Source organism: Mirounga angustirostris, unplaced genomic scaffold (assembly GCF_029215605.1).
Source record: "Mirounga angustirostris isolate CCGP_5_RB_7025 unplaced genomic scaffold, mMirAng1.0.hap1 SCAF_10, whole genome shotgun sequence".
In the NCBI taxonomy this organism is placed as follows: Eukaryota; Metazoa; Chordata; class Mammalia; order Carnivora; family Phocidae; genus Mirounga; species Mirounga angustirostris.
The window spans coordinates 95,703,963-95,716,981 of record NW_026991718.1 but is presented as its reverse complement, the minus strand read 5'-3'; the positions used below and the strand labels follow the sequence as shown (position 1 = coordinate 95,716,981).

General features: G+C 47.1%; 1 protein-coding gene across 1 annotated transcript; it reads left to right on the top strand.

Moving 5' to 3' along the window:
* The first annotated feature begins 3,587 nt into the window (after positions 1 to 3,587).
* On the top strand, positions 3,588 to 11,598 carry BANF2 (BANF family member 2). Its single transcript, XM_045883812.1, has 2 exons — positions 3,588 to 3,713; positions 11,452 to 11,598. The coding sequence occupies exons 1-2, from the start codon at positions 3,588 to 3,590 to the stop codon at positions 11,596 to 11,598; spliced, it is 273 nt and encodes a 90-aa protein (XP_045739768.1).
* The last annotated feature ends 1,421 nt before the right edge of the window (positions 11,599 to 13,019 follow it).

Sequence of the window (13,019 nt, the reverse complement as noted above, 5' to 3'; positions counted from 1 at the left end):
CTGGGGAATATATGGTGGACATTGGGTTGCTCTTCTGACCTTGTCCCATATCATGGTATGGAGTAACTACCCCCACTAACATGGCAACTACCCTGACTTTGTGCCGCATCCTCACCCATGCAGCCTGGGTGCTCTGTAGGTCACTGACTTGCCTTCTGAACCAGAGGTAGGACACATATCTGGGCTTGACATATGATGATTTGAACTGGAGAAGACATTCCTTGGCAGCTTCTAGGGAAAAACAGTTTTCCTTTGAGGGAGGGGGACGCGCCTTGCAAAAGTGATGCCAGGTCTGGCCACAGCCCAGTTATTTCCACGAAAGAGTCAAGCTGAGGATTGAGCCCATATATAAAGGAAGGCCAAGCCAAGAGAGTTGCAGGGAACTCAAGCCAGAGCCTTCCTCAAGCATGTGATCCACCTCCGGACTTCTTGGTGGCAGATGTTAATAAGACCTTCTTACTATGTAAGCCAGTTTGAACTGGATTTTTCTGTTCCTTGAATTACAAACTGTCCAAACTGACCCAGAGTTTGGTACCAAGAGGGGGATGCTACAATAAGCAAACCTCAAATGTGGATTGGCTGAGAAGAGGTATTCACATGAAGAACAGCAGAATGTCCACCTGAACTAGGAAGACGCTGATCCCGGGCTAGCAAAATGGCTGATTCTCCCTGTTTAACCCCAGGATACAGACCCTATGTGTAGGGAGATAGGACATTTGGAGAGATATGGTGGGAAATACTTAGGATGTTGGCTACCTCTGGCAGTCTTTGTTAAGGTCCTAGGAGACTCAGGGTACTTGGGTAGCCCAGTCGGTTAAGTGTCTGCCTCCGGCTCAGGTCATGATCCCAGGGTCCTGGGATCGAGCCCTGCATTGGGCTCCCTGCTCAGCAGGGAGCCTGCTTCTCCCTCTCCCTCTGCTCCTTCCTGCCCTGCTCGTGCTCTCTCTCAAATAAATAAATAAAATCTTTAAAAAAAAAAAGGTCCTAGGAGACTCAAATTTAGGAGGGTAGCCCATCTGAAAATGGGGAGGAATAAAAACACAGCTTTGCTGAGAGAGGGCCTTTCTGCCTGTGGCCTGCCAGCTGAAGTGATTGGACTTTGATGAGCAAGCCCTGCTGGGTCAGAAAAGCTGATGTAACTGGCTAAAGTTAGAACACAGGCAGCAAATCAGGTGGCTTAGCAAGAGAAAAGATCAGGGCCCTGGATAAACAGTGTCCCCAGGTCCCAGGTCTCTATGGAGCATCTTGTCTTAGGTACCTCAAGCTTGATGAAGGGGACAGCCCACTCACTGCGAACATGGAGCTAGGATATAGCTGGGGGGTAGGGAGCCAACGTGGGGTACCTTCACGTCAGAGGTGAAGGAAGATGCCACTAATCTGGGGAGTAGAGCAGTGGGCAAGGCACAGAGCCCTGTTGCCAGCTCAAGGATTCTGACCTGAGACCAAATCCAGCTTGAACTACCAACCCACAGACTTGAATAGAAGAAATCCAGGAGATTCTTAAGGATGCTGACTTGCCAAAGAAAGGGGCAACCAATGCCTGAAATTGCCTGAAATTGCCCATTCCTCGGGGCAACCCCTGAACTTGTACCAACCAGAAGCGTGTTGTTAAAGCAATGACTCTCCTTGAAAGACACATGCCCACTCAAATGTTGGTGAGGCAGCAGACGGGGCAGCTACACCCAAACGCAGAGCTGGGGGCCACCATCTCGGCTGACTAAGGCACTTGCTTTACCAGCATGGGGCACTTGCTTTACCAGCATGGCAAGGAATCTCCAATATTTCCTCAAGACTGCATGTACTGGTCCCACATCGGGCTCCCTGCTCGGCAGGGAGTCTGCTTCTCCCTCTGACCCTCCCCCCTCTCATGTGCTCTCTCTCATTCTCTCTCTCTCAAATAAATAAATAAAATCTTAAAAAAAAAAAAAAGACTGCATGTACTGTTGGTCAATGACACCTGAATGTGTTTCCCATGGTCCCCTTCTCCAAATGGAGAATTCCCCTTCTGGAAATTCTTATTGCAGATAGCCTGGGGTTTTTTTCCCCTCACTATTGACTATGTTGATGGTGGTGAAGTTCAGAATTCAGTTCATAGGTTACCATCCCATGAGTTGCTACTTCCAGACATGATGGAGAATATGATGCATCTTCCAGAAAATATGAACTTGAATCTGAATCCAGTAACTGGATGAGTCATAGGGCTTCACCCACTGGGGGAGGAGGTGAGTCTACATTAGCCAAGTGTGGGTATTTCTGATGATTATGTAATGGAAGAAAAATGTACAGATATTGGGTCACCAAAGGGGTGGACAATAGTGGGGTATTATGGTTACTGTTTAACACTCATCTCCCCTTCTCCAGATAATAATCCTGATTTTGTTCAGGTAACTATGCTTGATCTCACAGCTTATATGGTTTAAAGAAAGCTAACTCCCCTCCCAGATCTAGGACTGGAGTGTACTGTCAATACTAAGCTCACACTGGTAACCCTATGCAGACCTTCAGGACTGGATGAGACTCTGCTTGGAATGCCTCAGAGACACGTTCTTTCTCTTTCCTTCTTCTTCTGGGGTGCAGTGTTGGGGAATATGAGTCCTAAAGCAGCCATTTCCCTGCCATGAGGGGAACCAATTGAGACCAAAGCCAACACAAGGAGGAAAAGTTGAAAGAATCAGAGAAAATGGAGTTGTGGCCTTGATTGCACCATACCCATCCTTACCCTTGGGCTTTTGAGTTATATAATGTCTTCTTTGATAGTTGATCCAGTTGAAGAGTTTTCTGTTATGTGTCACTAAACAACCAACTATTACAGAGTGTGATAAAAGCTAAAATAAAAATATGCAAAAGTGTTGGTAGTAAAGAGAGAAGGTGGGTTAATTAGCTAAGAGAAGCAATGATTTCTTTTTTTTCCCTTTAAGACAACTTTATTGAGAAATCTTGGACTTAAAGAAATTGTTTATATTAAGGTGCACAATTTGATTGACATACACTCACTGAAAAGATCACCTCGATCAAGCTAAACAACTGATCTGTCAGTTCTATATAGGTATCCTTTTGTGTATGCGTGTGTAGTAAGATGTAATTTAAGATCTACCTCTTAGAAGTCTTCAAGTACACAATACGTTATTGTTAACTATTATTACCGTGCTGTATACCAGATGTCCAGAATTTATTCATTCCATGTAAGTAAACCTTTGCACCTTTTGACCAACATATCCCCATTTCTCCAACCACAATTCTGCTCCTAAGAAGCAGTGTTTCTTTAAGCACTGACGGCAGGAAGATTAGCAGAGAGAAATCCATCACAGTTCTTAGCATTAAATGCACCCCTTTGGTGGAGTTTACTGGTCTCATCCAGGGCCATCATTGTACATTTCTCAGTCCATCCAGGCAGGAATGGATGTGTTGAGGTCTTCAGTGCAGGGCACTGCCCCTGACATCTCAAAGTCCTCAATAAATATTGAGTGGTGGGAGGAAGTCTGCCATCTGTTGCCCCCATCCCTCGGCAGGGAAGTCCCCCAGCGTCCTCTCTCCCTGTGAGCAGCCAGCCACCTCCTAACCCTGTTCTCCCGCCGCTGTTACAGAAGATGGATCACATGTCTCCCAGGCTGAGAGCCTTCCTCTCTGAACCCATCGGAGAAAAGGATGTTGCCTGGGTGGACGGGATCAGCCGTGAGCTTGCAGTCAATTTGGTCACCAAAGGTTTCAGCAAGGTAACTCATTTTTTTCTTATTGCCCCAACTTCGCTCCCCGACCTCTCTTCCCTGAGCCCTGCCAGATGGCTGCTGCTGCTATGTGTCCCTGCAAGGGGCCACCACAGAGCAAAGCCGCCACTTGGCAGAGCGCCACTTGCTTCAGCGTCACTGACCCCTCATGCTTGGGCAGCCTCGAGGGCCAGTAGATGATGGGCAAATTGAATGGCTTTGGCTCAGAGCAGCAGGGCCGGGCATGATTCACTTGGTGTTCAAACACCCAGAGGTCAACAGAAGTGAGCCAGCCGCCCAAGTCTGGGGCTGCGCCATCAGGGTGGATGATTTGCATGTACTTCCCACCTCCATGAAGAGATTCGTGGGGTCTCGCCTGCCCCACCAGGGCACCAGCTTGGCAATGGCAGGTGGAGTAACAGCAGACTGGGGTCTACACCAGAGTAAGAGGATATGAGTAGTTCTAAGATGTCACTCACAGCCCAAGAATGGCCTCAAGGGTGGAAGCGAAACATTCTTTTCTTCGTAATTATTTGTTTTTATGGTGCTCTTAAAGCTGCTTGGAATTTTAGGAGAGAATGGGAGACGATCCCGAGGAGAACCCAAAGAGAGTGAGGAGCACATACAGAGGCAGATGGGAATTCACGTGGAGCATTGTGCGCTCAGTTAAGAGATTTTGCCCACAGCTACTGCTGCTCATTCCCTTCAGTTTCTCATGTCAGTCTATACCACTGCGCAGGAAGATGTTGCAGGAACGCCCGACAAGGCTGGGAACTGTTGCACACACGGCTGATAACAGTTTGGTGTGCACCTGCACCGTGCACGGCTGTTTCCAGGGGGCCTCTGAACTAGTGGACCTCTGGTTTTCTGGTCAACACGTTGCTTATACCAGCTGTGAAATATTCTGAATATCACCCCAATCTACTGGCCCATTTAATATCCACTAGGTGGTATTGCCAGGAAGCTGGAGCTCCACCATTGAGGTGGATTGGATTCTTTCCTCCCAGATAAAGGAGATGGGACCCTTCCCAAGCAGGTAGTGAAGTAAGCAAAGTCTGGTTAGAAAAGACATTTTAAATTAAAAATTCCTTTTTGAAAGGATTGTCCCTTTTTCTTTTCTATTGCGGTGTAATGCACCGACATTGATATGAAGGGTTCAGCTCAGTGAATTTTTACATATATACACACACACACACACACACTCATGGAGGCACCCCCCAGATTCAGTGATTGGATACCTCCAGAATGCCCGATGATCCCCTTGTGTCTCTCCCCCATCAATGCCATCCCTCACTCTCAGAGATACCCATTATTCTGGCTTCTACCCCCTTTGATTTAATGGGTTGTGGGGTTTTTTGCTGTTGTTCAGCCAGACTCAGCATTTTAAAAATATTTTTATTCACATACAGTGAATTTCACCTTTTTTAGTACACAGTTCTGCAAGGTTTGACGAATGCATGCAGTCATGAAGCCACCACAATCAAGACACAGAACAGTCCCCACACTTCAAAATGCTCCTCTGTGCCCTTCATATTCCGCACCCGCAGCCCCTGACAACCACTGATTTATTTTCTGTCCCTATAGTTTTGTCTTTTCCAGCCTGTGTTTTAAATAAGGATTACAGGTGGGGCAGTAGGCATATTTAAGATAAAGGAATGAATGAATAATGGGTAAATTTCAGGCATCCCAGAACTTGCTGCACAGAATCAGGGCTGTGGGAAGAAGAAACCGTTTGCCTGGGTGTGGCCAGGACCCTCTTATGCTCATGACCTCCTGGTGAGCACAGTGACCAACACACCACTTCCAGGCCCTACTCATTCCTAGGGTCACTAATTCCAAACACTAACGTAGGGGATTTCACCTTTCTCCTTTGCTCTGAGCCCCTCACGCACCTGCGAATGAGATGAGGGTCGCTATCTCCACTTCATAAAGGAGAGGACAGAGGCTCCTGGGAGTTAGTGCCTTGATCAAGTGAGGACAAGAATGGCGGTAGATTGTGTTGTCACAAACCACACAGGAAGATCTGGGTCCCGGTGGTTACCACGGCAGGGAGAGAGCTTACCCTGGGATTCGGTGTTGAGACTCTGTTTCAGGGCTGGAGCCTGGCTGGGCCTGTAAAAGGATCCAGGAGACCCGATGTGGCACCTACAAAGGTGAACAGGTGCTTCTGGATGAGGACCAGTCAGTGGCTGGGGCCAGCAGGAAGAGCCTCCAGGGCAGGCAGATCCAATAGGGAAGGGGTTTCAGATTTAGCATATATTTTTTTATTAATTATTATTTTTAGCATATTTTTAGGCTTTTATTTTTAGAGCAGTTTTAGGTTCACAGCAAAATTAAGCAGAAGATGCAGAGATTTCTCATGTACCCCCTGTCCCCCCCCACATGTACATCCTCTCTCATGAGCCACACCCCCACCAGAGTGGTACATCTGTAACCATCAAAGAACTTACGTTGGCACATCGTAATCACCTAGGGTTCATAGCTTATATTAGGGTTCACTCGCAGAGTTTCTATAGGTTTGGGCAAATGTATAATGACACATATCCCCCATTATAGTAACGTACAGAGCTGTTTCACTGCCCTAGAATCCTCTGAGCTCCTGGATTTTTTTTTTTTTAAGATTTTATTTATTTATTTATTAGAGAGCCAGCGAGAGAGAAACAGCATGAGAGGGGAGAGGGTCAGTGGGAGAAGCAGGCTCCCCGCTGAGCCGGGAGCCCGATGTGGGACTCGATCCCAAGACTCCAGGATCATGACCTGAGCCGAAGGCAGTCGCCCAACCAACTGAGCCACCTAGGTGCCCGAGCTCCTGGATTTTTATACCCTGCCTGCAAGAGACCTTAGGGAGGGACACCTGTCTGGGTCTCATGCTATCCTTTGCTGGCCTCTGCTGGGGTCTAGCTGTCCCCTCCCCCAGCTATGCCATGACTTTTAAAACTACTGATTCTTCTATGGATTCACCCAAGTCTCTTCAGGACTTTGACAGTCAAAAATTTAGCTGAATTCTCTCTGAGGTATTTTGTGCCCGCTCTTCTCCCAGGCGGTCAGCTTTGGCAGATCTAGATCTCTGAGAATCTAGATCTCTGCTATCTGATACTGTGGCCACTGGCCATTTGTATCTGCGGAGCACCTATCTGAATAATGCTTTAATGCTATGCATATAAAGTACACACTGTGATTTTATTTTAAAGATTTAGAATTTTAAAGTACCCCACCCAATGCAAAGTATCTCATCAATAGTTTTTTACTGATTACATGTTGAAATGATTTTTGTGAAATATGGGAGAAAATGAAGCATATTATCAGAACTAATTTCACCCGTTTCATCCCCCCCACATTTTTCCTGTGGCTACTAGAAAATTAAAAATTGTGTATGTGGCTGGCTCACATTAAACTTCTACTGGACAGTGCTGGTCTAGATTTAACAGCAGAAGGGCCGAAAGGGACAAAGGAATGACCAGGAAAGGAAAATATGTTGGTGCACAAGACGCTCAAGAGGCTTTTGATGGCCTGGCTCTAGCTCTGTCTTATATTCCCCACCCCCACCCACTTCATACCCAAGCCACACTGTCCATGAATCACAAACACAGACGGGACCACCTGCCCGCAGGCCTCTCTTGAAATGGACATTCACCCACTTCAGGACCCCATTCACAACGGACCTTCTCTGGGAAGAATGCCTTCCTTCTGCCCGCCTACCCCAGCCTGATAAGCTCGTGCTTCTGAACACTGAGTATTCAATAGGACCCCTTGCTGTGACATCTGTGCTGTTGACTGTTCTTTCCACACATGGCCTGAGTACCCGCACTCATTATGCTAGAGAGGCACAGCTTGCCTTTGGGGCTCTCCCACGTCTCCTGTGAAGCACAGGAGGGTTCTACAATCTTTGTACTCCTCTTCTCCCTATGAAAACCTGGCCCAGGGATGAGTGAATTTCCAGGCACTCAGTAAATTCAGGGACTTTGAGCAGTGCCCTATGGGGCGGGTGCATTACTCGGGGGATAACCCTGAGGTTATCCAACAGTGGGGAAGTAAGTTTACCAGCCCAGAGAATCTGGTTTGGTTCAATGTTCTTTGAAGACACTATAAAGTCCTATCCTTGAACCTGAATCTTCCTCCGGAAAGATACTTGGAAGATCAGTAAGGGGTGTATGTATGGGTGCCCACCTGCTCCCTAAGGCTCTCCTAACAGCAGAACTTATGCATGATGTTTGCTACATGTCAGGCTCTGTCCTCAGTGCATTATTTATATTTCATCAAAGCATCAGAAAATCCTATAAGGTATACTATTTCACCTTTGTTTTACCAATGGGGAAACAGAGCCACAGAGCGTGACCTGCTCAAAGTCACTTGGGGTGAGAGAGGTGAAATTTGCATCTGGGCAGACAGTCTCTGGGGGTGGGGGGTAGTCATGCAGAGGCTCCCCCACTGCCTAATGTCTGGGCCCTGCAAGGAGTCAGTTGTGGAAGTTTGGCGTTACCCTGCGTAGGGTTGCCAGATAAAATACAGGGACCTGCTCCATTAAATCTGAATTTTAGTCAAACAAATAATTTTTTAGTGTAAGTATATCCCAGGGAGGCATGGAGAAGAAAGAAGAAGGGGCAAGCCCTGCACTGGATCGAGCATTCGCACTAAGACAAAGAGTTTTAAACCAGAAATGACCAAGAGGTACTGGATTTTCAAGATTGTCACTGGCTACCAGTGGCCATGAAGGCTGAAGAGCCAAAACCCGGTTAGAGAAAAAGAGAGTTGTTGATCCCCCAATGAAGTCTTGTGGCCATGTAAATGCATTCACTCTAGGCTCCAAGGAGCTGGCGTTGCAGGCAGAGGTGAGAATGAAACCTGAGAATCAGCGAGGGCCAAGACCACGGATGTGTTTGCAAAGGTCAGGTGACAGAAGGTACACTTGTGGGGAGCATTGCATAACCTGCAGGGTGTCAAATCACTATATTGTACACCTGAAACAAACGTGTGTCAACTTTGCTCAAATAAAAAAACAGTTAATGAAAGAAAAGAAAAGGCCAGGTGTCACAGTGAAGATGGAAGATTTTCATTGGCATGGACTAGGACCAGCCACCTAGCATGAGATGAAGATATGAGGCCCCTTGTTCCCCTATACTGAGGACTTCAAGATGGCCGCAGCAAAGCATTAAACCAAGGCGGGGGGGGGGGGGGGGGGGCCTCTGTCCAAGGTGGTGGGACTAGGCCATGTCTGCTCAACGTTCCCATGTCTCTGTGTCACCCTCCCTGCAGCCAGATTTTTGTGAGCTTTGGTCACTTTCTGGAGCCAGTGGAGAAACAGAACAGGCTTTGGGCAGAGCGGTGATGGGGGCCATGACGATGGCTAACTTTTCCTCCCCACCCCTGGAGGGTGGCAGAGCGAGTGGACGAGGGACAGTCAGTGGCAACTTGGTTCCAGAGGCCATGAGAAGAGGCCCTTCTTCCTGCAGGAAAATTTGCCTGTGGTCCTACATGGCATGCATTCCCTGGTTTCCCAGCTGCTGAGGTTGGTGGGGATATGGAGGCTCTGATCACCCGACCAGCTGATGCCAACAGCGGGGCCTCCAAAAGGGCAGAGGCCACCAGAGGTGTGAGGCCAGATGTGGACAGTCGGGATGGGCAAACATGGAGCTCAGGAAAACAAGGGTCAACCTCTTCTATTCTCAGTGATTCCATCTGGAGAATGGGACGGGGTTAAAACGTGCCATGGGTCTGGAGCCCATCAAAGGTCCTCAAGCGCCATTACTATTATCATTATTATTACTATTATTTATCATCTTCACTACTGTTCTTTCTCCCTGGACAGAGCTCCTTGTTCCTTGATCCTGTCATTCACCTCTGCACCCCACCCCCCACACCCACTGCAGCACCTGACTCAATTAACATTCAATAGATGTTCATTTTTTTTAAAATGTTGAATTAAAAGACATCTCCATAAAATCAGCACTGAAAATACAAAGATATGAGATCGTTCTAAGCAATAATATGGCTTTTCTAAAAAGATGATTCAAGTAGCAGTTGAAAATGACCAGGACATCCTGGCTGTTTTTTTAATCTTTTCAACAACAGGACCATGACTAAAAATAAGAAACCCCAAGTTCCAACAGCTTGGGTACATTTTACAACTGCAATTCAGCTTTTATTTAATTTCTTTAAAAAAAAAAATGTTCCCTTTGGTTCAGATGAAGTTTGCTTTGTTTTATGTAACTGAGAGTAAATAGACAGCAGCAGGTTTTCCTGGAGAAGGCCCAGGATGGCAGGCGTGGACACTGGTTCTCATTCATTCCAGGCTGGAGAGCCCCCAAACCAGCCGCGAATGACGGGCGTTTATGTGACCTTAAATCTCCAGGCTTCACCATTGAGCGGCTCAGTCAATTTGTGGCCACTCGGTCTTGGGCGTCCCTTTCTCCATGTAGTCCTTGCTCCTTGTCAATAATCATGTGATAAAATTATAAAGAGATTAGTGAAAAGTTGTAGAATAGTAGTTAGAAAATGAGAGAATGCCGAAGAGCTATCAGTCCTGGTGTACTTAGTATTAACTACGTGCGTTTTTCATGCGCACAGACTTTTCAGAAGGGAAGGATGGGCAAGGTTTATCGTGTTTTACATTCTGTGCTCCTCCCACAGGCTAAGCATTCCAGGACAAATAAGGAATTTGCATTTTCCTGATGTTTTCACACTGAATCTACTTAATTCAGTTTGCAAGGTGGGGCAGGGCATGTTGTGTGCCTTCAGGCGATGCAGAAACTGAGACCCTGTTTCTTGGGGTCCTCACTTCATGTTAAGTGAGTTGCCCGAGGTTACACAGCTTCTTTGCAAGAACAGATTGGTGTCAAGATGCCCTTCATCTGCCAGTCCCACGTGCAGTGGTTCTTGGTCGAAGGAGCTTTTGTGGCAATGTCTGGAGGGGACATGTGGCAATGTCTGGAGGTGGTTATGACTGTCACAATTTGGGGGGCTGGGGGACTGCTCCTACATCTAGTGGGTAGAGACTGGGGATGGTGCTAAACTTGCTGCAATGCACAGGAAAGTCCCCAACCCACCCCAATAGCGCAAAATTATCCACAATGTCAACAGCGAAGAGAGTTAGAAACTCTGCAAGATGGATTGAGAAAGTGATGGGGTGGGGAGCATCTCTGATTCTTCTTTATGTGTGCATGCATGTGTGCGTGTGTGCGTGTGTCTGTGTTAAAAAGAAATACTAGGGGCACCTGGCTGGCTCAGTTGGTGGAGCGTGCAACTCTTGATCTTGGGATTGTAAGTTTGAGCTCCACGTTGGATGGAGAAATTACTTTTTTAAGAAAAGAGAGAGAAATACTAGATCAGAGGCCAGAAGGGAGTATGCTTTTGCTACTCGAAATGTCCCTGGACCAGCATCAGCTGGGGACATGTTGGAAATGCAGACTTTCAGGCCCCCCTCCAGACTTAGTGAGTCAGAACCTGCCTTTTAACAAGGTCCCAGGTGATATATGTGCTCATTAAAGTTGAGAAAGACAGGTTCTGGTTTACCCCAGGCTGAACATCCCCCCAAACCCGACCCAAGAGATGTGCATTTCACTTGGCCTCACATCTCACCAAGGGCCGGTCCCAGAATCCCCATCGCCCAGGTGCTGTCATTGTCCCTCAAACCTGACCTGGGCCCCTTCCTTCGATTTTTACGAGGGTCTTGGTGTTGGAGAAGAGCACCTCTGGGTTGGTTTATTATAACCTTTCCCGTTTTTCTCCTTACCTCTCCCCCGCCCCACAGGCCTACATCCTGTTGGGACAGTTCCTTCTGATGCACAAGAACGAAGCAGAGTTTCAGAAGTGGCTCATCTGTTGTTGTGGTGCCACCGAGTGTGAGGCCCAGGAGAGTTCTCATTGTCTGAAGGAGTGGTGCTCCTGCTTCCTGTAGACACACACCTCCTGGCTCTGACCCCTGGGTAAACGGCGCACTCGGTACTGGCACCCAGGCTTGGAGTCATTATTTTTGTGTTTAACTTGAAGGATACACGTCCATTATACAAAGTCATGCATGCATATAAAAGAGGACAAGACAAAAGACAAATGATCCCCAAATTCACCCACCCAAAAACCACTGTCATTCACTTCCCATGAACATCATGCCAAGTATTTCAGCATAAATTTATATAAAAGAATCTTTTCTTCTAAGGTGGGGATTAAGTTTTAAGCCAGTGTATTGGTTATCTATTGCTGCATGACCCATGAACCCAAAGCATAGCTGCTTCAAACAAACAATTTTACCTCACATAGTTTCTTAGGGTCAGGAACTGAGAGTGGCTTAGCTGAGTGGTTCTGTCTCTGGGTCTCCCATGAGGTTGCAACTGGCAGCTGGGCAGCAGTCATCTGAAGGTTTGACTGGTGCTGGAGGCTCCACTTCAAGGCGTTGCACTCATGTAGCTGTTGACTGGAGGCCTCAGCTGCTCTTTATGTGGGCCTCTCCATTGGACTACACATGGCATGGCGTCTAGCTTCCCCCAAAGTGGCTGACCCGAGAGGGAGTAAGAGAGCAAGCAGGAAGCCACAGTGCCTTTTATGAACCAGTCTCTGACTCACACTGTATCACTTCTGCCTTCTTCTATTTTTAGAAGCAAGTCATTAAGTCCTCAAGAGAAAAGAACTAAACTTCCTTGAAATGGCAACTAATATGGCAGACATATTTTTAAGAGCATCATAGGTTTCTGAGGTATAAGTTATATCCAGTAAAACTTGCCCTTTTTAGGTATAGTAGTTCTATGACTTCTGACAAATGCATTGTCCTATGACCACCTTCAGAATCAAGACGAAGAACACTTTCAATGCCCCAAAGAGTTCCCTAATGCCCTCCTGTATTCATCCCAGTGCCACTCCCCAGCCCTTGCCAACCAATGATCTTGTTTTTGTCCTTATAGTTTTGACATTTCCAGAAAGCCAAATAAATGTAATCACATACTAATGTAGCCTTTTAAGAGTGACTTCTTTCACTTAGCATAATTCAGTTGAGGTGAATCCATTATACAGGCTTTATAATTTCAAAAAAATGTTGGCACATGTTGGTGACTGGCGCCTTATCCTGTTGGCATTCACTGTTCTAATAGAACCCAGTAACTTCCCTCAGCAAGCTCCTGAATAGCCTCTGCCAGCAGGGTTCTCTGGTTGCAGGAGTGGGGATTCGACCATGCACAGGGAGTTAACATCCAGTCGTGGGTGGAAATTGATGGCTAAATGCCTCAGCTTCCTTGTGCTTTGGGTGGGACAGCTCTGAGGTGGTATCTTCCCTGCAGGGTTGAGCCCAGCTGCCCACAGTGGCCCCTTACCCTTTTAACACCCCCAGAC

Coding starts and splice junctions, on each gene's coding strand:
- BANF2 (XM_045883812.1), top strand. CDS start 3,588: ATGGATCACATGTCTCCCAGGCTGAGAGCCTTCCTCTCTGAACCCATC. Junction 3,714..11,451: donor TCACCAAAGGTTTCAGCAAG/GTAACTCATTTT, acceptor CCCGCCCCACAG/GCCTACATCCTGTTGGGACA.